We start from the raw sequence: 24,749 nt of genomic DNA, 5'->3' as shown, positions 1-24,749 counted from the left end.
AATGATTTGGATGACAATATACAAGGCATGATTATTAAATTTGCAGATGACACTAAAATAGGCGGTATCGTGGACAGTAGGAAGGTTATCAGAAATTGCAGCAGTATCGTGGTCAGCTGGGGAAGTGGGCCAAGAAATGACAAATGGAGTTTAACACAGATGTTGCGTTTTGGAAAGTCAAATCAAGGGAGGAGTTTCATGGTGAATAGTAGGGCCTTAAGGAGTGTAGTGGAACAGAAAGGCCTTGGAACTCAGGTGCACGGTTCCCTTAAAGTGCAGTCATAGGTAGACAGGGCAGTGAAGAAGGCTTTGGCACACTGGCCTTCATCAGTCAGCGCACTGAGTATAGAAGTTGGGAAGTTATGTTGCAGTTGTACAGGATGTTGATGAGGCCGCACTTGGAGTGTTGTGTTCAGTTTCAGTTTCACCTTGCTGTAGGAAAGATGTTATCAAACTGGAAAGAGTGCAGAAGAAATTTACAAGGATGTTTCCAGCTCTCAAGGGACTGAGTTGTAGGGAGGGATTGGACAAGCTAGAACTTTTTTCTTTAGAGCGTAGGAGACTGAGGAGGGGGGACCTTATAAAGAGGCATGGATAGGGTGAATGCAATCAGTGTTTTACCTAGGGTTGTAGAATCGAGGACTAGAGGGAATCAGTTTAAAGTAAGAGGGAAAAGAATACACGGGAATCCGAGGGGCAACTTTTGTTTTAAAACAGAGCACATGGAATGAGCTGCCAGCGGAAGTGGTTGAGGCGGGTACATTAACACTGTTTAAAAGGCATTTGGACAAACACATGGATAGGAAAGGTTTACAGGATATGGGCGAACTGCAGGGACATGGGGTTAGCGTGGATGGACATTTTGGTCGGTGTGGACCAGTTTGGGCCGAAGGGCCTGTCTCTGTGCTGTAGAACTCTATGATCTCTGACAGCTTCTATGGAAAGAAACAGTTCAACTTTTAGATCAGTGATATTTTGGAAAAAGTCATCAGCCTGAAACATTAAGTACGTTTCTTTTTCCTCACATGCTGCAAAACCTGAAAATTTCCAACATTTTCTATTTTTATTTGAAATTTCTAATTTCCATGGGTCTGGATGATATCTATTGTTCAAAATATCTCATTCGCAGAAGTAGTGAAGTGGAAGTGGGAAGCAGCTCATTATGTGTTTCTGATCCCAGCTGATGTTATTCTGGACAAGTCAGATCCCAGCCAGGAACCTAGCTTGATAGATTTGTGTCTTTGTTTGTTTTGATTTTAATATCATGATCTCACGCTGAAATATAAATACAGTTTTGCTTTAACAATAAATTGGATGTCGATTACAAAAGAAACTTACATTAAATAGAATAACACAAACCCAAAGATTTTAAATAATTCCATTAGTCCCAAAACACTCCTTTTTAAATTGAAAATAAACTGAACTGTTTTTGTACATCGATGACCGTATCGGCGCGGGAGCTCGAACAGTTCATCCACTTCACTAACACCTTCCACCCCAACCTTAAGTTCACCTGGACCATCTCCGATACCTCTTTCTCCTTCCTGGACTTCTGTTTCTATCTCTGGCAACCACCTAGAAACCACTATCCACTTCAAGCCTACCGACTCCCACAGCTACCTAGAATACACCTCCTCTCACCCACCTTCCTGCAAAAATGCCATCCCCTATTCTCAATTCCTTCGCCTCCGCCTCATCTGCTCCCGAGATGAGGCATTCCACTCCCGGACATCCCAGATGTCCTCGTTTCTCGAGGACTGCAACTTCCCCTCCACAGTGGTCAAAAATGCCCTCGACTGTGTCTCTTGCATTTCCCGCAACTCATTCCTCACACCCCCACCCCGCAACAACCACCAAAATAGAATCCCCCTCATCCTCACGTACCACCCCACCAACCTCCAGATCTAACGCATCATCCTCCGGCACTTCCGCCATCTGCAATCTGACCCCACTACCAAAGATATTTTTCCCTCCCCACCCTTATCTGCCTTCCGGAAGGACTACTCTCTCCGTGACTCCCTTGTCCGCTCCACACTCCCCACCAGCCCCACCACCCCTGGCACTTTTCCCTGCAACTGCAGGAAGTGCTACATCTGTCCCTATGCCTCCCCTCTCACCCCCATCCCAGGCCCCAAGAAGACCTTCCACATCAAGCAGATGTTCACATGCACATCTGCTAATGTGGTATACTGTATATGCTGTTCCCCATATGGCCTCCTCTACATTGGGGAAACCAAGTGGAGGTTTGGAGACCACTTTGTGGAACACCTATGCTCGGTTTGCAACAAATGACTGCACCTCCCAGTCGCGAACCATTTCAATTCCCCCTCCCACTCCTTGGACGACATGTCCATCCTGGGTCTCCTCCAGTGCCACAACGATGCCACCCGAAGGTTGCAGGAACAGCACCTCATATTTCACTTGGGAACCCTGCAGCTCAATGGTATCAATGTGGACTTCACAGGCTTCAAAATCTCCCCTCCCCCAACCGCATCCCAACACCAGCCCAGCTCGTCCCCGCCTCCCTAACCGGTCCGTCCTTCCTCCCACCTATCCACTCCTTCCACCTCAAGCCCCACCCCCACCTCCTACCTACCAGCCTCATCCCGCCTCCTTGACCTGTCCATCCTTCCTGGACTGACCTACCCCCACCCTAACTCCCCACCTACACTCACCTTTACTGGCTCCTTCCCCGCCTCTTTGACCTGTCTGTCTCCTCTCCACTTATTTGCTCCTTTATCCATCTTCCATCCGCCTCCCCCTCTCTCTATTTATTTCAGAATCCGCTTCCCCTCCCCCATTTCTGAAGAAGGGTCCAGACCCGAAACGTCAGCTTTCCTGCTCCTCGGATGCTGCTTGGCCTGCTGTGTTCATCCAGCTCTACACCTTGTTATCTCAGATTCTCCAGCATCGGCAGTTCCTAAAGGAGAGTTTGCCTATATATTTAGTAACACCAACACATTACTGTTGACATAGACAGCCTTGTCAAATTCAGTCTCACAGCCTGTCTTACTGATAGCTGCACCTTGTATGAATGTGCATGGAGACATAACTCATCTACATTTCGAATAATTGATGCAAATCTGTGATGCAATCTCAACTTTTACATCATGAAGAATCAAAGCTAGAAACACAATAATTCCCCAAATTTCTAGTCCAGCCCCAAAATTCAATTCACTCCCTATAAAAATGACCATTTCTCAACATTTTTGTGCAATCACCAAGACCATCGACTTCCAATCAGCCCCTTACAAAAGCATCATTTTTTAAAAAACTGCCAGTCACATCTTGCTTCTGACTGGTCTCCCACATTCTATCATCTGTCAACTTGAGGTCATTCAAAACACTGCTGCTCAGGTCCTAACTTGACCACTCACCTCTGTGTTTGTCGACTTACATGGACTCTCAGTTAAGAGATGTCTTCATTTTAAAATTCTCATCCTTGCTTTCAAATCCTTCCTTGATCTTGCCCCTTCCTATCTGTTCAAGTTTCATAGTTCTGTGCTCCTCCAATTCTAGACTTTAGTGCATTCTCAGTTTTTATCCCTTCACCACTGGTTGCCATGCCTTCTATTAGTTGGGCCCCTTGTTACTCCTCTTTATCTCACTTTCTTCCCTTAAAACAGTCCTTCAAATCTTTCACTTTGACCAAGCTTTTAATCATCAACATTAATATCTCCTTATTTCAGTTGCTGTCAAACTTTTTTTACTGCTGTCCATTAGTCTTTAGTACAAAAAGCTGCTGTGCCAACCTTGTTTTACCGCTGCCACAAACTAATTTTCTAATTCTTTCAACACAGCAATATGGATAGTGTCTTATCCTTTCGTCCGTTTCTCATTTGTATTTAAAATTCACACACAGGTTATTTCAGGAACCTCTGAATATTAGCTACCTGTAAAATTTAGACACAGAACTTTGGAACCTGACAGAGGAAGCTTTAGTTTGCAGAGCACACTCCATATGTGCAGACTTTCCAGCATTCAGCTGAACCTTGAAAAAGCTCTCCAACATCACAGGGGTGAAAAAAGGCAAAAGGCAGCACTTACCAGCTAAAAGAATACCCTCTTCTTCATGAGGATGGATTGGGAGATAAGCACACTCATTATGATGACCCTCATACTGTTGAACACATCTTGTAGTCCTCAGGTCCCACAGTTTAATCTGAAAAAAACAATACATCAAATTATGGCTTGTGCTAGCCATTTATACAGTGAAACATATAACCACGTTAGGGCTCGGTCAAATACATTCCAACATCAGGATTTTCAGACCATACAATATTAAGTTCAAATCTATTAAAAGTACACTGCACATTTGAAACAAAGTATGGCGCAAGATTATAAAGTTCAAGCAGGAAAGCAAACAAACAGCATAAGTGCTGGACTCAATACAATGAAGCATAGTTTAACTCCAACTCTGTCAATACAATAATCTCTTGGGCAGCACGGTGGCTCAGTGGTTAGCACTGCTGCCTCACAGCGCCAGGGACCTGGGTTCAATCCCACCCTCAGGCAACTGTCTGTGTGGAGTTTGCTCCAGTTTCCTCCCACAGTCCAAAGATGTGCATGCTAGGTGGATTGGCCATGCTAAATTGCCCATAGTGTTCAGGGATGTGTAGATTAGGGGGGTGGGTCTGGCTGGGATGCTTTGAGGTTTGGTGTGGACTAGTTGGGCCGAAGGGCCTGTTTCCACACTGTAGGGATTCTATTCTATTCTAAAATATATTTTGTATATTTACTTGAAACACCAGCACATTATGCAAGTTGCAAGGAATTTGGTTGAAAGAATTATTGCAGAAAATAGGAGCAAAAAATACAGATGACTTTGCGTGTACTGTGATTGACTGTGTGAGACAGCTGTTTTCTGAACAGATGACTTGTCGCGTATTCTGTTGGATAACACTGACCATGGTTTCAAAGCTTGTTTTTTTTGGAGTCAGCACCTAACTGAAGGGGAAATTAAACCGCTTGAAACCAGAAGACAGAGCCATTTGAGCTTACCCTGTGGTGCAGTTGCAGGTATTTAGAAGAAACTGAAGGAAGAATCCAGGTGACTGTAATTGCCAATGCTACAGTTGTTTATGTTAAATCAAGTAACTGATTGACAATACCCAACCATACAGAGTTATCACTGATAATTCAGATAAAAGTGGATCCATACCACCACAATCTCAGTAAGCAAAGTGGAGCTAATTCTGGAGAAGTGTATTAATATTTTGTTCAAGATTGCACCCATGGAACTTAAGTTATGAAAATGGCAGTTCAGTGTTTGTAGAAAAGGAATAGGATATCTACCCAAGGAAGATCAGACTGTGAAGAACACAATGGTTAAATTTGTGTGATATCTGCTGAGCAGACTGCCGGGTCAATCCATGAGATTTGTTCTTGTAGCTGCAATCTGACATGGAATTTGTCATGTATGTTGACTACGATTTGTCCGTACTTTCATGTTTATGTTCGATGCAATTTGTTTGTTAAAGTTTAAGGAATAAAATTTGTCCAAAGGCTTCTCTTTGTGATTGTTTGGCAACTGGTTGAGACCTAAAGGACATAGCTGTGAGCACAAGGTCAGGAAACCAGCAACAGAAAAACATATTTGGTCTTATTTTCACTAATCTATCCGTTATAGGTTTATCTGTGATAGTGTTGATAGGATTGACCACCTCGCATCCTTTTGGAGACAAAATCCCATCTGCACATTGAGGATACCATCCATTGTGTTGCATGACACTACCACTGTGGTAAATGGTGTAGAGTCATAAAGAAACAGGCCCTTCAGCCCCAGATGTTTATGCTGACCAACAAACACCATAGTACTAATCCCATTTACCTGCATTTGGTCATAGCTTATCATGTCCTATTATTTTAAGTGCTTGTCCAGTTGCTTCTTAAATGTTGAGAGTACCTGCCTCCACCACCCTCTCAGGCAGTGCATTCCATATTTCCTGATGAATCTCCTCTGTATCCTTTCCAGTGCAATCACATCCTTCCAATAGTGTGGCATCCAGAACTTCACACAGCATTCCATGTGTAGCTCAACCAATGCACTATAAACTTGCAACAAGACTTCCTTGCTCCTGTATTCTATGCCCTGGCAAACGAAGACAGGACTTTTTTCCACAACCATCTACTTGTGCTGATATCTTCAGGAATTTGTGAACTTGTATACCCAATTGCTTTTTGTATAACCTACGGACCTACTATTCATCATGTACAGACCTCCCAAAATGCATCACCTCACACTAATCAGGACTAGATTCCATCTGTCAATGCTCTGTCCAGTTTATCAGCTGATCAATATCAGCACTGTAGCACGAGACCATTCTCCTCATTATCAACATCACCAATTTTCATATCATCTGCAAACTTACTTCTACATTCACATCCAAGTTGTTAATGCACATAACAAATAGTATAGGTCCCAGCACCAATCCCCTTTTATCTCTTATTTGTGAGCCAATTGTGGATCCAGTTTGTTAACTTGTCTTGAATCCCATGGTTGACTTTTTGGACCAGCCTTCCATCTAGGACCTTGTCAAAGACCTTACTGAAGTCCATGTAAACTACATCAGTTGCACTAACTTCATCGATATATTTAGTGATATTTTTAAAAAACCCAATGAAATCAGTCAGACCGGATCTCTCTCGATCAAATCTGTGCTGACTATCCTTGATCAACCTTTGCCTTTCCAAATGTTGATTTGTTGGTAATGGTGGAGTGAGGTTATGTCGAGCCATGGTCTTGTAGATTACAAGTCTGTTGCTCTTGATGGCCCACAGCACCTCATGGATGCCCAGTCTTGAGTTGCTATCCCTTAGAACTTTTTCCAATAATTTCCCTATTTCTGACATCAGACTAATTGGTGTATAATTACCTGGCCTATCCCTGCTGTCCTTCTTGAAGTAAAGAACCACATTAGCTATCCTCCAATCATCTGGTACTTCACCTGTGGCCAGTGAAGTGGGAGATTTAAGTTTGCTAATGACACCACCATAGTGAGTTGGACTTTAAACAACAAGGAAAAGATAGAATGCTTAGTGGTATGGTGTAAAGATAACAATCTCAGCCTCAATGTCAAAGAAACTAGTCATTGATTTCAGGAAGTGGAGTGGAGGACATGCCCCTTTTTGATTCAATGGTACTAAAGAGATGGTAGAAAGCTTCAAGTTCCTAGGAGAAAATATCACCGACAATCTGTCCTGGTCTGTCCATGTCGACACTGTGGTCAAGGACCCACCTACATCCTCAGAAAACTAAGGAAATTCATCATGTCCACAATGACTCTTACCAATTTTTATAGATGCAGCATAAGAAAGCATCCTATTTGGATGCATCACAGCTTCGTCCGGCAACTGCTCTGCCCAACATCGCAAGTAATTACAGACAGTTGTGAATGTAGTCCAGTCCATCACACAAACCAACCTTCCTTCCCATTGATTCTGTCTATATTTCCTGATGCCTTGGGAAAGCAGCCAATACAGAATCAAAAGACCCCTCCCACCCCCATTATACTCTCACCACTCTCTTTCATCAGGCAGAAGATATAAAAGTTTGAAAACACTTAACAACAGACTCAAGAACTGCTTCTTCCCCACTGTTATCAGACTTTTGAATGAACTCTCATATTAAAATTGATCTTTCTCTGCACCTACTCTGTTTCTGTAACACTATATTCTGCATTCTGCTCACCCTGATGTACTTACATAAGGTATGATTTGCCTAGATAGCATCAAAAACAATACTGTTTAGTGTATCTTGGTACTTGTGACAATAAATCAAATCAAATCAAATCAATAAAAATCAAGATCTAGCAACTCAAGACTGGGCATCCATGAGGTGCTGTGGGCCATCAAGAACAACAGACTTGTAATCTGCAACATCATGGCTCGACATAACCTCACTCAACCATTACCAACAAACCAGGGAATCAAGCTCGTTCAACGAAGAGTGCAAGAAGGCACGCCAGGAGCAACCCAAGGAATATCTAAATTTGAGATCCCATCCTGGCGAAGCTACAAAACAGGCATATTAATGCCCGTTAGAGTTGGAACTCTGCTGTCCTTAACTGGATTTCAGATGCACAGCAGTTTAGTTCACTCTTAAATAGCCTCTGAAATAGTCCAAGGCCCTCACTTCAAAGGCAGTTAGGGATGTGTAAAAGATGCTTATCTTGCCAGTGAAACTCATCCTGTGAAATAAAGCAAAAAAATGCCAAACAGGGGGAGCAGCAACTAATAGACAGAGTTAAGTTATTCTACAACTAGCGGATCAGATCAAAGCTCTGCGCTCCTGCAGCACCCAGTTGTGAATGATGGCAGACAATTAAACAATTCACTGGAGGAGAAGGCTCTACAAATACCTCCATCCTCAATGATGGAAGAGCTCAATACGTCGGTGCAGAAGATAAGGTTGAAGATTTTGCAGTAATCTTTAGTTAGAAGTAATGAGCGGATGATCTATTTTGGCCTCCTCCAGAGGTCTCCAGCTTCATAGAAGCCAATCTTCAGCAAAATCAATTCATTCCATGTGATATTAACAAATTGCTGAACACACTGGATACAATAAAGACAATGGGCCTGACAACATTCTGGAAATAGTATCGAAGACTTGTGCACCAAAACTTGCTACGTCCCTATCCAAGCTCTTCCAGTATGGTTACAACACTGGCATCTATACAATGATGTGGAAAATTGCCCAGGTATGTCTTGTACACGTAAAGCAGGAAAGTCGAACCCAGCCAATTACCGCCACATCAGTCTACTCTCAATCATCAGTAAAGTGATCTGACACCAGGTTATAGTCCAACAGGTTTATTTGAAAACACTAACTTTCGAAACGTTGCTCCTTCATCAGGTATAGTGAGAGAGGCATCAAGACACAGAATGTATAAGTAAAAGTTCAAAGGATCATACAACTGATGCGAATGTTCGAAAAGCACACAATTTGTAGACACAGCCAGTCAATATGGTGTTTTAAAAATTCGTGCTTTGGAAATAAAACCAGTCTGACTCCAGGTTAAAACACAGACAGATTCTAATCAAGGGCTCACATCTAAAATGCATTGGCTGACCTGAGATGTCACTTCTTGTATATGCTGAAAAGACCTTTTGTCGTCTTGGAGTAGTGACTTGAAAGAAATTCTGGGATTTGCATTTTAATCAGTCAAAACCTGTATCTCCTTTTTAACTAACCAAAGATTTAGCAGGAGGGAGTCAGCCAGCCATTGTAGATTTATTCAATACATTTGCATTAGCAGTATGATCCTTTGAACTTTTACTTATAAATTCTGTGTCTTGGTGCCTCTCTCACTACACTAAAGGAGCAACGCTCTGAAAGCTAGTGTTTTCAAATAAACCTGTTGGACTGTAACCTGGTGTTGTGTGATTTTTGACCTTGTGCAACTGAGTCCAACACTGACACCTCCATATCTTCAGAATGGTCTAGGCCCAAAATGTCAGCTTTCCTGCTCCTTTGATGCTGCTTGGCCTGCTGTGTTCATCCAGCTCTGCACCTTGTTATCTGTTTGATGTGGAAGGTTTTCTTGGGGCCTGGGATGCGGGTGAGGGGGAGGTGTAGGGGCAAGTGTAGCACTTCCTGCAGTTGCAGGGAAAAGTGCCAGGGCTGGTGGGGTGTCTGGAGCAGAGTCACGGAGAGAGTGGTCCCTCCAGAAGGCAGATAAGGGTGGGGAGGGAAAAATTTCTTTGGAAGTGGGGTCAGATTGCTGATGGCGAAAGTACCAGAGGATGATGCGTTGGATCCGGAGGTTGGTGGGGTGGTACGTGGAGGACGAGGGGGATTCTGTTTTGGTTGTTATTGCGGGGCGGGGTTGTGAGGGATGAGTTGCAGGAAATGCGAGAGACACAGTCGAGGGCGTTTTCGACCACTGTGGAGGGGAAGTTGCAGTCCTTGAAAAACGAGGACATCTGGGATGTCCGGGAGTGGAATGCCTCATCTTGGGAGCAGATGTGGCGGAGAAGGAATTGGGAATAGGGAATGGCATTTTTGCAGGAAGGTGGGTGAGAGGAGGTGTATTCTAGGTAGCTGTGGCAGTCGGTAGGCTTCAAATGGATATCGGTTTCCAGGTGGTTGCCAGAGATGGAAACAGAGAGGTCCAGGAAGGAAAGAGAGAGAGGGGAATGGGTGTTAGTGAAATGGATGAACTGTTCGAGCTCCTCGTGGGAGTATGAGGCGGCGCAAATACAGTCAAACAGTAAACACCTCATCTTTAGCATGGACGTCCAGTCCCTATACACTTGCATTCCCCATGCAGAAGGCCTAAAGGCCCTCCGCTTCTTCCTGTCCCGCAGGCCCGACCAGTCCCCCTCCACTGACACCCTCATCCGCTTAGCCGAACTCGTCCTCACCCTTAACAACTTCTCCTTCAATTCCTTCCACTTCCTACAGACAAAGGGGGTGGCCATGCGTACCCGCATGGGCCCAAGCTATGCCTGCCTCTTTGTAGAATACATGGAACAATCTCTCTTCTGAAGCTACACTGGCCCTATCCCACCTCTTCCTCCGTTACATCGATGACTGTATTGGCGCCACCTCGTACTCCCATGAGGAGCTCGAACAGTTCATCCACTTCACTAACACCTTCCACTCCAACCTTAAGTTCACCTGGACCATCTCCGATACCTCTCTCTCCTTCCTGGACCTCTCTGTCTCCATCTCTGGCAACCACCTGGAAACCGATATCCATTTCAAGCCTACTGACTCCCACAGCTACTTAGAGTACACCTCCTCTCATCCACCTTCCTGCAAAAATGCCATCCCCTATTCTCAAATCCTTCTCCTCCACCGCATCTGCTCCTGGGATAAGGCATTCCACTCCCGGACATCCCAGATATCCTCGTTTTTCAAGGACCGCACCTTCCCCTCCACAGTGGTTGAAAACGCCCTCGACTGTGTCTCTCGCATTTCCTGCGACTCATCCCTCACACCCCCTCCCCACAATAACAACCGAAACAGAATCCCCCTCGCCCTCACGTACCACCCCACCAACTTCCGGATCCAACGCATCATCCTCTGGCACTTCCGCCATCTGCAATCTGACCCCACTGCCAAAGATATTTTTCCCTCCTCACCCTTATCTGCCTTCCGGAGGGACCACTCTCTCCGTGACTCCCTTGTCCACTCCACACTCTCCAGCAGCTCCACCACCTCCGGCACTTTTCCCTGCAACCACAGGAAGTGCTACACTTGCCCCTACACTTCCCCCCTCACCCCCATCCCAGGCCCCAAGAAAACCTTCCACATCAAACAGATGTTCACCTGCACATCTGCAAATGTGGTTTACTGTATCCACTGTTCCCAATGTGGCCTCCTCTACATCGGGGAAACCAAGCGGAGGCTTGTAGACCGCTTTGTGGAACACCTACGCTCGGTTCACGACAAACGACTGCACCTCCCAGTCGTGAACCACTTCAACTCCCCCTCCCACTCCTTGGATGACATGTCCATCTTGGGCCTCCTCCAATGCCACAATGATGCCATTCCAAGGTTGCAGGAACAGCACCTCATATTCCGCTTGGGAACCCTGCAGCCCAATGTATCAATGTGGACTTCACAAGCTTCAAAATCTCCCTCCCCTGACCGCATCCCAAAACCAGCCCAGCTCGTCCCCGCCTCCCTAACCTGTCCGTCCTTTCTCCCACCTATCCATTCCTCCCACCTCAAGCCCCTCCCCCACCTCCTACCTACCAGCCTCACCCCGCCTCCTTGACCTGTCCATCCTCCCTGGACTGACCTACCCCCACCCTAACTCCCCACCTACACTCACCTTTACTGGCTCCATCCCCACCTCTTTGACCTGTCTGTCTCCTCTCCACCTATCTGCTCCTTTATCCATCTTCCATCCGCCTCCCCCTCCCTCTATTTATTTCAGAATCCCCTTCTCCTCCCCCATTTCTGAAGAAGGGTCCAGACCCGAAACGTCAGCTTTCCTGCTCCTCTGATGCTGCTTGGCCTGCTGTGTTCATCCAGCTGTACACCTTGTTATCTCAGATTCTCCAGCATTGGCAGTTCCCACTATCTCTGGCTTTAGATTTAGTGCCTTTAATGCTTCTTTTTAAACATTAGTCTTCTGACAATTTTTTGCTTTCCAGCTCCCTTTTCCAGTTTTACTTCCCTTAAATCTGAGATCTCTTCTGCCAATCAACACAAAAATTCCCTGCAAACTAGTTAATTCCAGTCCTGCCAAGATGCAACCTCTCCATTATGTACAGCTCTCACATGCCCGAGAACCATGCCCAATACCTCAGAAACAGGATGCCCTGCTTCCTCCACCAGTTTTCAGCCATGTGTTGTATCTCTCAATTCCCCCATTTCTCTGCTCATGAACAACTGGGGCTGGGGGAGATCCTGAGATGACTCTTTTAGAAGTCCTTTTCTTCAATCTCTTTCCTAGTGGCCCAAAATCTGCTTTCAGCACCACGTCTCCCATCCTATATATGTCATTGGTACCAAAATGGACCATCACCTCTGGCTTTTCTTCACCCTTTCAAAAGAATATCCTGCAGCCACTCTGTAAACATCCTTTAAACTGGCAATAAGGAGGCAAGACACCATTCTTGGAGTCACGTCCGCAGCCATAGAAAGGCCTACCTGATCCCTGACTATTAACATTGCTCTTCCTCTTTTCTTCTTTCTCATCTTTGCAGCTGTGCTTCCCATGGCTCTATGATCTTGGCTCTTACTGCATTCCTCTGAGGAACCTAAAGGGACTCCTGCATTACCTGCCAGATTCTCTCAACCATTCCTTGGCAGTCACTCATTCCCTCTCTGACTCTATGCTGCCAGTGACCACCTTTCTGAATCTGCTGTCCACATTGCTGTCAGCCTCATAGATCTGCCACTGTCTCCAGCTGTTGATGTCTGTGTATGCAACAAGAGTCTCCTCCAGAATGATGCCAAATTACTGGGAGTGAAAAGATCCAAGTAACTGAGCATTGGGAAAAGGCATTGGAATAAACATACTTATTTTATTTTGCCTTTCAGAAATATGGCAGCCAAATAGCCAGGAGAGTAAAGCACATGGACTGCAGCAGTTCAAGATGGTGGTTCTACACTGCCTTTTCACATTCTACGAACATATTTAGTTTGGTTTTCTAACATAAATAGTGATGTTTGGACTTTAGTTTCTTGAGAGCTTTGTTGGTCTTGACTGGCTGTTCTGCTTGTGCATCCAAGTATCAGAATGAGCAACATCTAGCCAACATTGACTATCTTGTGACTCTTGTGGAAAGCATATGAGGAGGGATCTGTGGCTGTGATGTCACACTGAGGCAAGGGTGTTCAACTAACCCATGGATAATGGTCAATCTGGACAAGTATAGCCTTGAAGCTGAAACCAGTCCTCAGTAAGGAAGGACAGAAAATGAGAGAGAATAAATACTGACTTAAGGTTAAGTATGAATGCATTTGGAGGGCTCAGACACAAACAACTGATAGAGACAAGATTTGAAGGGACTGTATCAAACTGAATAAACAGATGTGATTGTGATTGAAAAGAATGACAGCAAAAACCCAATAGCTAACATACACAGCATAAACATTTTTATAGATACTACAGCCAAGCACGTCATCCATAAATGATCGTAAATCCTTGAACACATCCTGGTAGCTTACCTTTCCAATCATGTCTGCAGCCATGAGGTAATTTTCATCCTGCAAGAGCCGGATGGAGGTCACAGCAGAGTTTTGGGAGATTATTGTACCTGCCCAGCTCAGTGCTTTTGTCATTCGTTGCCTGATGTCTAGGCTGAAAATCTCCCCCGATCGACAGCCATTATACAACACAGGGGCCTACAGAAACACCGCATACTCAGAATTCTTGGTACATTTGCAGATGTGACTTTGAATTCTTATCAACCAGTAAAATAAATCCTAAAAACATTTGTCCAAATGTCTGATGAAGCTCCATTTGGCTAAATTATTATAGGTGATATTAATTCTGTTTTCAATGCAGTCACACCGGATCAAGACAAAAAGTGTGGAAAAACTGCCAACATTTTGATTCGTGATTAGACAGAAGAATACCCTCAGAACTTGAATGCTAAAAGAACTGACAATATCATATAGAGAACAATGTAGCTAAAGCAAGATGCCACAAATAAAATGATTGATCAGATACTGTATCTTCTCAGTAATGATAGATGAAGGTCACACTCCATCAAAGAGATCGGTGTTCACCGGATAAACAAATTAAAAAATGCCTCAATTAGCTTCTAATCAAGAAGCTTACACGCAATCCCGGAGTCTTCTTCAGCTGCAACTTCTAAACCCACAAAGATTCTCTACTGGCTAGAACAAAAGGTGCTGACACAGGCAAGCACCCCAAAAAAAAAACACACATCACCCGGACTTGGAACTATATTAACTGCAATTCCCCGAGACCCCTGTGAGTGTACCTACACCTACAATGGCTACAGCAGATCCAGAAAATAGCTCAGCAACATCTCAGAAAAGAGAGATGGATGACAAATACTAGACTAGCCAGTGTTGCTCTCACTTCAACACCAAAAAAAATGCTACAGCTGTCAGTGGGAGAGAAAATAACAAAAGGATTTCGTGCCGTATAAAAACTGGGAATGAGCAATTCCACACAAACAAATGCTAGGACTAAAGAAAACTACCAAATTTCCAGAGCATAGCCTTTATCACAATAAGACAATTTTAAAATAATATTAAGATATGGTTTCACTTCATAAAAACTGGCTGGTCTGTTTCATAATTCCCTTTCATTCAGGATAACCTTAGTATTTTAGATCCTTACTTACCCTGTGTGCAAACTGCTGAGCAAGAACACTGCTATTTGTGTTGAATATCTGTTTTTGACCTGTTACGGCATCAGTCACAAAGACACGGTACAACAAACCTAGGAAACACAATGCAACAGATGTAATTGTGACTTACCTGGTGAAAATTCGGCAGCCTGTCTTCCAAAACAAAAATAACATGTTTTTAAGTCTTTATTGATAAGATTGTTGCTACATCAGGTTTGGGTGACAAGAAGAAATGCAGTGTATTTCATACCAATGAGAAGCTACTGAAATTGTGGCACAGTTTGTAAGCTGCATCATTCTGTCATTACACTATTAATGAGTGGACTAATGATTGGAGAAATTGGTCTTGGTGGTCCAATGCTCGATGGGCTGTTGTGCAGGTTTGATCCCAATTTTATTTTTCAAAACTCAACAAAACCAAGCTAGGTTAAGCTCAACTGTAGCAGCCCGGGTGGATGGATAGATAACTTCCTTCCAGCTGAACACTAGCATTATTTCACAACTCGTGGGTTAATATGGACTCTATTTCACTTCAATACTTTAAGAACAAGAAAAAAAGATAAATCTTCAAGATGTCTCAAAGTGAATCATAACCTATTAGTCTTTGATGTTAATCTATTTTACCCTTCAGAGCTACACATATAATAAAGATTGTGACTTGCCTTTTTATGGTCTTCACTGCCGTTTCTAGCCAAAGCCCTTCACTCCTTTACCTATCAAACAGCTTGTTTAACCTCTCCTTCTAAGAATAGTTGTACAGAACATTGGTGAGGCCACTTTTGGAGTAGAGTGTACAATTCTGGTCAACCTGCTTTGGAAGCATATTATTAAATAGCAGAGCATGCAAAAAAGATTTACAAGGATGCTATGAGGACTGGAAGGTTTGAGGTATAAAAATGAGAGGATGGATAGGCTGGGACATTTTTCACTGGAGTGTAGAAGGTTGAGGGGTGACCTTATAGAGGTTTATAAAATCATGAAGGGCATAGATAAGGTGAATAGCAAAGGTCTTTTCCCTAGGGTAGGGGATTTCAAATCTGGAGGGCATATGGTTAAGGTGAGAGGAAAAAGGATTAAAAGGAACCTGAAGGGCAACATTTTCTGCACACAGGGTGGTTCATATGTGGAATGAACTGCCAGAGGAAGTGGTAGATGCAGATACAGTTACAACATTTAAAAGGCATTTGGACAGGTACACAATTAGGAAAGGTTTAGAGGGATATGGGCCAAAAGCTAACAAATGGGACTAGTTCAGTTTGGGAAACTTGGTCAAGATGGACGAGTTGGACTGAAGGGCATATTTCTGTGATACATAACTCTATGACGTAAAGGTCCCACAAACAGCAGATAAGATACATTAATTGAATTGCTTTTCTGCTGGCGTTAGTTGAAAGTGGGAAGATGGGGCATGTCAGCAAGGGGCCTGGGGAAATACTCACTGCTAGTCTTCAAACAATTCTATCCATGTCAGATGACCCAGGACATTCAAGCCTTTCTCTCCACTGCATCAAGCTAAGTCCAAAACTGACCAACATTCACTGTACAGTCAAATTAAAACAAATTTCTCTCACTATTTAACAACTTACCTCAATCATTCTTCCTCTCTATTAAAGGACCCAACTGATGTTTAAGCACAGTTCCACAGATGCAGTTAAGGCTTTCAGTATCTCATTACCTTGCTTTCCCATGTTAGGTTATGTTACTGTGAGGGCTTCACAGCTGAGCTGAATCCTATCCTTCCTAGATTTCCACATGTAGAACCAGCAGAGTGGGATGTGAACAATAAAGTATTTAGAGGTCAAGTACAGTACCTCTACTGGAACAAAAACAAAGTTGCTGGAAAAGCTCAGCAGGTCTGGCAGCATCTGTGGAGGAGAAAACAGAGTTAACGTTTTGGGTCCGGTGACCCTTCTTCAGAACTTCAGTACCTCTAATGGCCTGCTTCACGGCAACTCAGCACAGAATGAATTAAACATAGGTCTTTGCTGAAAGTGAAGTTCAGTAAATCACCAACTGAATACAAACATTGTTCTGGAAGCCTTAGTCAACTTTCTTTTAATTTTCAAACACAATCTTCTTAAGATGCAAAGCCCCAGTGATTTGAACAAAGTTAAATGATTACTAAGAGGATCTAGTTCACTAATAATTTATTGACTTTACCTGTACTGAAGCATTTATCAGCTTGTGGGTTGAAGCACCACGCACAGGTCCAGACAGTTGAACTCCTAAAGTTACATAGCATACTCAGGTGATCTGCTGTAGATACAATAAAACAGCAGGTTGTGTGTATTATATTAAAAGCATTTATACAGCTGACTTCTGTTCTAATTGGCAAAGTGCAACCAAACTGCAAGGCTAAGACTCATTTGGAGCATTTTTAGCCAAAAGGTAAACATTTCAGAGAAGGAAATGCATACAGGCTCCATTGGGCAGCATGGTGGCTCAGCGGTTAGCCCTGCTGCCTCACAGCACCAGGAATCTGGGTTCGATTCCGTCCTCAAGTAACTGTCTGTGTGGAGTTTGGACATTCTCCCGCTGTCTGCGTGGGTTTCCTCTGGGTGTTCTGGTTTCCTCCCACAGTCCAAAGATGTGCAGGTTAAGTGGATTGGCCATGCTAAACTGCCCATAGTGCCCAGGAGGGTGTAAGTAAGGTGGATTAGCCATGGGAAATGTAAAGTTGTAGGGGGATGGGTCTGGGTGGCTTAGTCTTTGGAGGGGTGGTGTGGACGTATTGGGCCGAATGGCCTGATTCCACACTGTAGGGAGTCTATGATTAAAGCACGTGGAGTCTCTCAAACCTGTTGCAAATTATTAATTTTTGCTGGGGTGCCAGAGGGGACAGCAGAGATGTTGAGTAGTGTTATGTAGTTAGAAAAGCACCACTGCTTCTCCCCCAACTCAAAATGAATATATGTATCAACTTTGCACCCAATATACAGGTAATACAATTTCACAAAGCAAAACCATCTGCTCCCTCAGCACCACCACCATATGTCTATAAGTTAAAAATGATTTTCTCCGAGCGGTCAAGCTCAGCATGGTGCAAAGATCTGAAATGTAGAACTCCATGATGCATGCTATTTGAGATCAATCAGTTGGTTGATCCAAATGGAACCAGCCAGCTGGTGGTGAGGCTTCCGTCATCACTAATTCACAATTACATTGCAAGCAGGGAAATCCAGTTTTTCTTTCCAGGAAATCCTGGAGCATTCTTGAAGGAACCTTACTAAAGACCTCTTTGAGAAAGGTAGTGACCTCCTGCTTTGAGGCAATTAAATTGAAGGAACAGTCGAGCTGGGGTGGCACGGTGGCTCAGTGGTTAGCACTGCTGCCTCACAGCACCAGGAACCCGGGTTCGATTACACCCTTGGGCAATTGTCTGTGTGGAGTTTGCACATTCTCCCCATGTCTGCGTGGGTTTCCTCCAGGTGCTCTGGTTTCCTCCCACAATCCAAAGATGTGCAGGCTAGGTGGATTGGCCATGCTAAATTGCCTGTAGTGTTCAGGGGTGTGTAGATTAAGGGATGCTCTGTATGTCAGTGTGGACTTGTTGGGCGAAAGGGCCTGTTTCCACACTGTAGGGAGTCTATGATACTATGAAAATGTAACAATGGGACTGGTCCTCCAGCTTGTAACCGGGAGGAAGCGCAAGGGCACCCTGGGAAGGTAAGCTTTTCGATTATAAAAGTCTTACCTCGCGTGACTGCGGCCTTTCAGTTGTTTCAGTGGTGGGAGTCCGGGAGGAAGCGCGAGGGCACCCTGGGAAGGTAAGTTAATCCTTTAAAAAACTTACCTCGTGAATAGGCGGAGCGCACGCTAAGCAGGAGCGGACACGGGACGGCTGAGTAAGTGAGGTAATATATTTGGGCGGTTGCTTTACCCGAAACACTATCTAGGTAGTGTCTCCCACCCATCCTCCAGCTCTAACCAAAAAAAAAGGTTCTGAGCGCTGATTTGGTAAGGTTACTAGTTCTTTTTTTAATAGTCTGTTTGGGAATTCAGAACAGTGGGAATGGCTGTTAGGGCAGTTGCATGCTCCTCCTGTAGAATGTGGGAGGTAAGGGTCACCACTAGTGTCTCCACTGACTTCATCTGCGGGAAGTGCACCCAACTCCAGCTCCTCGGAAACCGCGTCGGGGGACGGAAAGGGAACAGGCAGACAGTGCAGGGATCCCCTGTGGCCGTTCCCCTCAATAACAAGTATACAGTTTTGGATACTGTTGTGGGGGACGACTTACCAGGGGTAAGCGTCTCTGGCACAGAGTCTGTCCCTGTTGCTCAGAAGGGAAGGGGGGAAGAGGAGAGCATTAGTCATTGCGGACTCCATAGTTAGGGGGACAGATAGGAGATTCTGTGGGAACGAGAGAGACTCGCGGTTGGTATGTTGCCTCCCAGGTGCCAGGGTCCGTGATGTCTCGGATTGTGTTTTTGGGATCCTTAAGGGGGAGGGGGAGCAGCCCCAAGTCGTGGTCCACATAGGCACCAACGACATTGGTAGGAAAAGGGATGGGGATGTAAGGCAGAAGCTTAGAGCTAGAACAAACAGAGTTGTTATCTCTGGTTTGTTACCCGTGCCACATGCTAGTGAGGCGAGGAATAGGGAGAAAGAGCAGTTGAACACGTGGCTACAGGGATGGTGCAGGAAGGAGGGATTCAGATACCTGGATAATTGGGGCTCATTCTGGGGTAGGTGGGACCTCTACAAATGGGATAGAATACAGCTGAACCAGAGGGGTACCAATATCCTGGTGGGGAAATTTGCTAATGCTCTTCAGGAGGGTTTAAACTAATTCAGCAGGGGGATGGGAACCTGAATTGTAGCTCCAGTGTACAGGAGGTTGACAGTAGTGAGGTCATGAATAAGGTTTCAAGGTCACAGGAGTGTACCAGCAGGCAGGAAGGTGGTTTGAAGTGTGACTACTTCAACGCCAGGAGCATCCGGAATAAGGTGGGTGAACTTGCAGCATGGGTTGGTACCTGGGACTTCGATGTTGTGGTCATTTCGGAGACATGGATAGAGCAGGGACAGGAATGGTTGTTGCAGGTTCCGGGGTTTAGATGTTTCAGTAAGATCAGGGAAGGTGGTAAAAGAGGGGGAGGTGTGGCATTGTTACTCAAGGACGTTTGATGAGGACTCGTCTACTGAGCTAGTACGGGCTGAGGTTAGAAACAGGAAAGGAGAGGTCACCCTGTTGGGAGTTTTCTATAGGCCTCCGAAAAGTTCCAGAGATGTAGAGGAAAGGATTGCAAAGATGATTCTGGATAGGAGCAAAAGTAACAGGGTAGTTGTTATGGGGGACTTTAACTTTCCAAATATTGACTGGAAACGCTATAGTTCGAGTACTTCAGATGGGTCAGTTTTTGTCCAATGTGTGCAGGAGGGTTTCCTGACACAGTATGTAGATAGGCCGACAAGAGGCGAGGCCACATTGGATTTGGTACTGGGTAATGAACCAGGCCAGGTGTTAGATTTGGAGGTAGGTGAGCACTTTGGTGATAGTGACCACAATTCGGTTACGTTTACTTTAGCGATGGAAAGGAAGAGGTATATACTGCAGGGCAAGAGTTATAGCTGGGGGAAAGGCAATTATGAGGTGATTAGGCAAGATTTAGGATGCATAGGATGGAGAAGGAAACTGCAGGGGCTGGGCACAATTGAAATGTGGAGCTTGTTCAAGGAACAGCTACTTCGTGTCCTTGATAAGTATGTACCTGTCAGGCAGGGAGGAAGTGGTCGAGCGAGGGAACCGTGGTTTACTAAATAAGTTGAATCTCTTGTCAAGAGGAAGGAGGAGGCTTATGTAGAGATGAGGCGCGAAGGCTCAGTTAGGGCGCTTGAGAGTTACAAGTTAGCCAGGAAGGACCTAAAGAGAGAGCTAAGAAGAGGCAGTAGGGGACATGAGAAATCTTTAGCAGGTAGGATCAAGGAAAAGCCTAAAGCTTTCTATAGGTATGTCAGGAATAAAAGAATGACTAGAGTAAGATTAGGGCCAGTCAAGGACAGTAGTGGGAAGTTGTGCGTGGAGCCCGAAGAGATAGGAGAGGCGCTAAATGAATATTTTTTGTCAGTATTCACACAGGAAAAAGACAAAAGGAGAATACTGAGATACAGGCTATTAGACTAGATGGGATTGAGGTTCATAAGGAGGAGGTGTTAGCAATTCTGGAAAGTGTGAAAATAGATAAGTCCCCTGGGCCAGATGGGATTTATCCTAGGATTCTCTGGGAAGCTAGGGAGGAGATTGCAGAGCCTTTGGCTTTGATCTTTATGTCATCATTGTCCACAGGAACAGTGCCAGAAGACTGGAGGATAGCAAATGTTGTCCCCTTGTTCAAGAAGGGGAGTAGAGACAACCCTGGTAATTTTCGACCAGTGAGCCTTACTTCGGTTGTGGGTAAAGTGTTGGAAAGGATTATGAGAGATAGGATTTATAATCATCGAGAAAGGAATAATTTGATTAGGGATAGTCAACACGGTTTTGTGAAGAGTAGGTCGTGCCTCACAAACCTTATTGAGTTCTTTGAGAAGGTGACCAAACAGGTGGATGAGGGTAAAGCGGTTGATGTGGTGTATATGGATTTCAGTAAAGCGTTTGATAAGGTTCCCCATGGTAGGCTATTGCAGAAAATACGGAGGCAGGGGATTGAGGGTGATTTAGCGGTTTGGATCAGAAATTGACCAACTGTAAGAAGACAGAGGGTGGTGGTTGATGGGAAATGTTCATCCTGGAGTTCAGTTACTAGTGGTGTACCTCAAGGATCTGTTTTGGGGCCACTGCTGTTTGTCATTTTTATAAATGACCTGGATGAGGGCGTAGAAGGATGGGTTAGTAAATTTGCAGATGACACTAAAGTCGGTGGAGTTGTGGATAGTGTGGAAGGATGTTGCAGGTTACAGAGGGACATAGATAAGCTGCAGAGCTGGGCTGAGAGGTGGCAAATGGAGTTTAATGCGGAAAAGTGTGAGGTGATTCACTTTGGAAGGAGTAACGGGAATACAGAGTACTGGGCTTATGGTAAGATTCTTGGTAGTGTGGATGAGCAGAGAGATCTCGGTGTCCATGTGCATAGATCACTGGAAGTTGCCACCCAGGTTGATAGGGTTGTTAAGAAGGCGTACGGTGTGTTAGGTTTTATTGGTAGAGGGATTGAGTTTCGGAGCCATGAGGTCATGTTGCAGCTGGACAAAACTCTGGTGCGGCCGCACTTGGCGTATTGCGTACAGTTCTGGTCGCCGCATTATAGGAAGGATGTGGAAGCATTGGAAAGGGCGCAGAGGAGATTTACCAGGATGTTGCCTGGTATGGAGGGAAGGTCTTATGAGGAAAGGCTGAGGGACTTGAGGCTGTTTTCGTTAGAGAGAAAAAGGTTAAGAGGTGACTTAATAGAGACCTACAAGATGATCAGAGGATTAGATAGGGTGGACAGTGACAGCCTTTTTCCTCGGATGATGATGGCTAGCATGAGGGGACATAGCTTTAAATTGAGGGGTGATAGATATAGGACAGATGTCAGAGGTAGGTTCTTTACTCACGAGAGTAGTAAGGGCGTGGAATGCCCTGCCTGCAACAGTAGTAGACTCGCCAACTTTAAGGGCATTTAAATGGTCATTGGATAAACACATGGATGATAATGGAATAGTGTAGGTTAGATGGGCTTCAGATTGGTTTCACAGGTCAGCGCAACATCGAGGGCCGAAGGGCCTGTACTGCGCTGTAATGTTCTATGTTCTATGAGCATGTGGTTCATCAGGGACACCTTTGCAAGTTAACAGATTCTGCATTATATGGTATAATGTGGCTCTTATAAAGCAGGGTATCATGCAACTTACTGTAAGCAGTACCATAGGAGATCCACTAATAATACATAGGAAAAATCTCTGGCCATATCATTTCAGCATTTAAAATACATTCATCTGATTTGCAGTCTCTAAATTAGATTTCTAGGAGTTTAAAATGAGGATAGGCAGTTCCAATTGCTAGTGTTGTTCTTAAGTGACACATTCTTGTGAAAGTCAACTTTAAGAGATACAATGAAGGATTTTTAGCAGATTATTTGTTCTTGTTCTCAGACTCTCCTGGACTGATGGTTTAAAACATTGACTAGGGATAATACGTAAAGACCAGAAAAAAAAAGGCTCAGAGAAATAAAACTAGTCATTTTCAATAACAATGCTGAAGAAACTCCCCCCGACACAGAACATTGCTTGGGGTGGTCAACACAGAATTTAGCGTCAGCACACACACTCAGAAAAATATCACACCCTGTAGCAATGTATAGATTTCACAGAAATGGTGGATGCATTTAGTATAAGATAAGACCTACCAGGCTCCCTGAACAGATGCTTTGGTTTGGAGCAGCATTTGCAAGAAAGTTCCGGTCAAGAAACTACAGGCTCAAAATGCCCGGGTCTTCCTTCTATTCAATTTAAAGACTGGAAAATTGGAAGCAGCAGGTTTCTGACTACTAATCAGTTGTTCGCACAAGTGACAGCCCATATGGAAAACACCCACAGAAATGAACTCAACCACATGTTGGCTGCCAGAAATTGGAAAACATATTGAGTGTCAACAATCAGCCGTAACCTTTCAGTCAGAATTTGTCAACAAGCAGAATTTGTCAACAAGAAAATAACCCAAACTACTGTATTATATTAACAAATGTTCCAACATCAAAATGGAGCTCTTTCTGGTTTGTACCTATATCAGCAATTCTGATAGTGCATTTTTATTTACTTCCACGTCCTTGATTTCCTTTGTTCTTTCATGGGATTTGGACATCACTGACAAGACCAGCACTTTTTTGACCATTTCTAGTTGCCCTTCAGCTGAGTGCCTTGCTAAGCCTATTTCATATGAATGTGCTCTAGAAAGTAAGTTCTTCCTCTATTATTAAAGTGGCCATTTGGCTGGATTAAATTTCTTCCCCGGCTCACGATAAGTTTCTCTATATTGATATCACTACCTCCCATGGACATTATATTCGATGTATACAATGCTGCGCAGGCATGTGTTCATTAATAAGCGGCTACTTGCTACCAGACTCTACACATTCATTCCATTCAAATCCGTTGCTTTGCAGCTTTTATCTTTGCAAGTTTTTCAATTGATAACTTCAGTATTAGGAAGCAAGTATTAGGAAGTATTAGGAAACCCCAACCATAAATTACAGCTTTACCAACAAACAGGGACACACTCGGATCCATTCAGAGACTTGAGACCAGACAAGCTACAATAAATAGCAAATATAATTTTGTGGAGGCACCATTATCCAATGCTATGGTTCAAACCGTGAATTCACAAAAGGGATTTCAAAATGTCTTCAGAGAAAGTCCATCTACAGCAAGACACTGCTCTCTGATTGATTATGACACTTGTCACAAATCTTCTTATCCAGACAGTGGGCATTCCACCCAACAAAAAGGGTGGAGAATAAATTGACAAGATATACAGCTTCCATAAAAATACAACTTTATGATGTTAACAATAGGTAAATATGGATACAATCCCTACCAGAATTTGAGTTACTGAAGATTGAAGCTGGAAGTAGGCTAATACATCCAGGCACGTCTGCATTGCCAGAAAGACAAAGCCTAGCATGGCACAGTTTAAGGAAAATTACCAACAGATCAATGAATACATAATTGAAAAGTTCTGTGGGGTCTATTTGCCAATAGAAAACTGTAGACTATTAATTTTCAACTTATCACCCTCTACAACACTACTTTTCTCATGGCTCGTTTCGCATCCATGAACAAAGATAGTCAGAGAGTCAGCCGACATCAACATGCCATTCCTCAAGGAGCTAATTTTCTTCAGTGAACGAAGAACAGCAAAGGAATATTTTTATATGGGTGGACTAATAATTGACTGGTTGGAACATATCACAACTGAGGGTAGATACCCCTGTTAACATTACCTGCTTTAACTTCAATGAACATTTTTCCATAGCGAACATGGGAA

The 24,749-nt window shown here is 44.1% G+C and overlaps 1 protein-coding gene across 8 annotated transcripts in view; it reads right to left on the bottom strand.

Annotated features, from left to right (window-relative positions):
- wdr21 (WD repeat domain 21) overlaps window positions 1–24,749 on the bottom strand; it is an 87,906-nt gene that overhangs the window by 3,624 nt on the left and 59,533 nt on the right. For all 8 annotated transcript variants that reach the window (XM_048599736.1, XM_048599742.1, XM_048599743.1 and 5 more), the window contains exons 9-13: window positions 24,300–24,379; window positions 16,948–17,043; window positions 14,782–14,879; window positions 13,631–13,807; window positions 4,048–4,162 (exon numbers count right to left, since the gene is read on the bottom strand). In XM_048599736.1, the coding sequence (XP_048455693.1) occupies window positions 4,048–4,162; window positions 13,631–13,807; window positions 14,782–14,879; window positions 16,948–17,043; window positions 24,300–24,379 (566 nt within the window). The remainder of the gene's footprint in view (window positions 1–4,047; window positions 4,163–13,630; window positions 13,808–14,781; window positions 14,880–16,947; window positions 17,044–24,299; window positions 24,380–24,749) is intronic.

The sequence above is a fragment of the Rhincodon typus genome, chromosome 8, assembly GCF_021869965.1.
Source record: "Rhincodon typus isolate 14 chromosome 8, sRhiTyp1.1, whole genome shotgun sequence".
NCBI classification, from domain to species: Eukaryota; Metazoa; Chordata; class Chondrichthyes; order Orectolobiformes; family Rhincodontidae; genus Rhincodon; species Rhincodon typus.
Note: the sequence above shows the minus strand (reverse complement) of the source record. Positions and strands in the feature narration are given on the sequence as shown.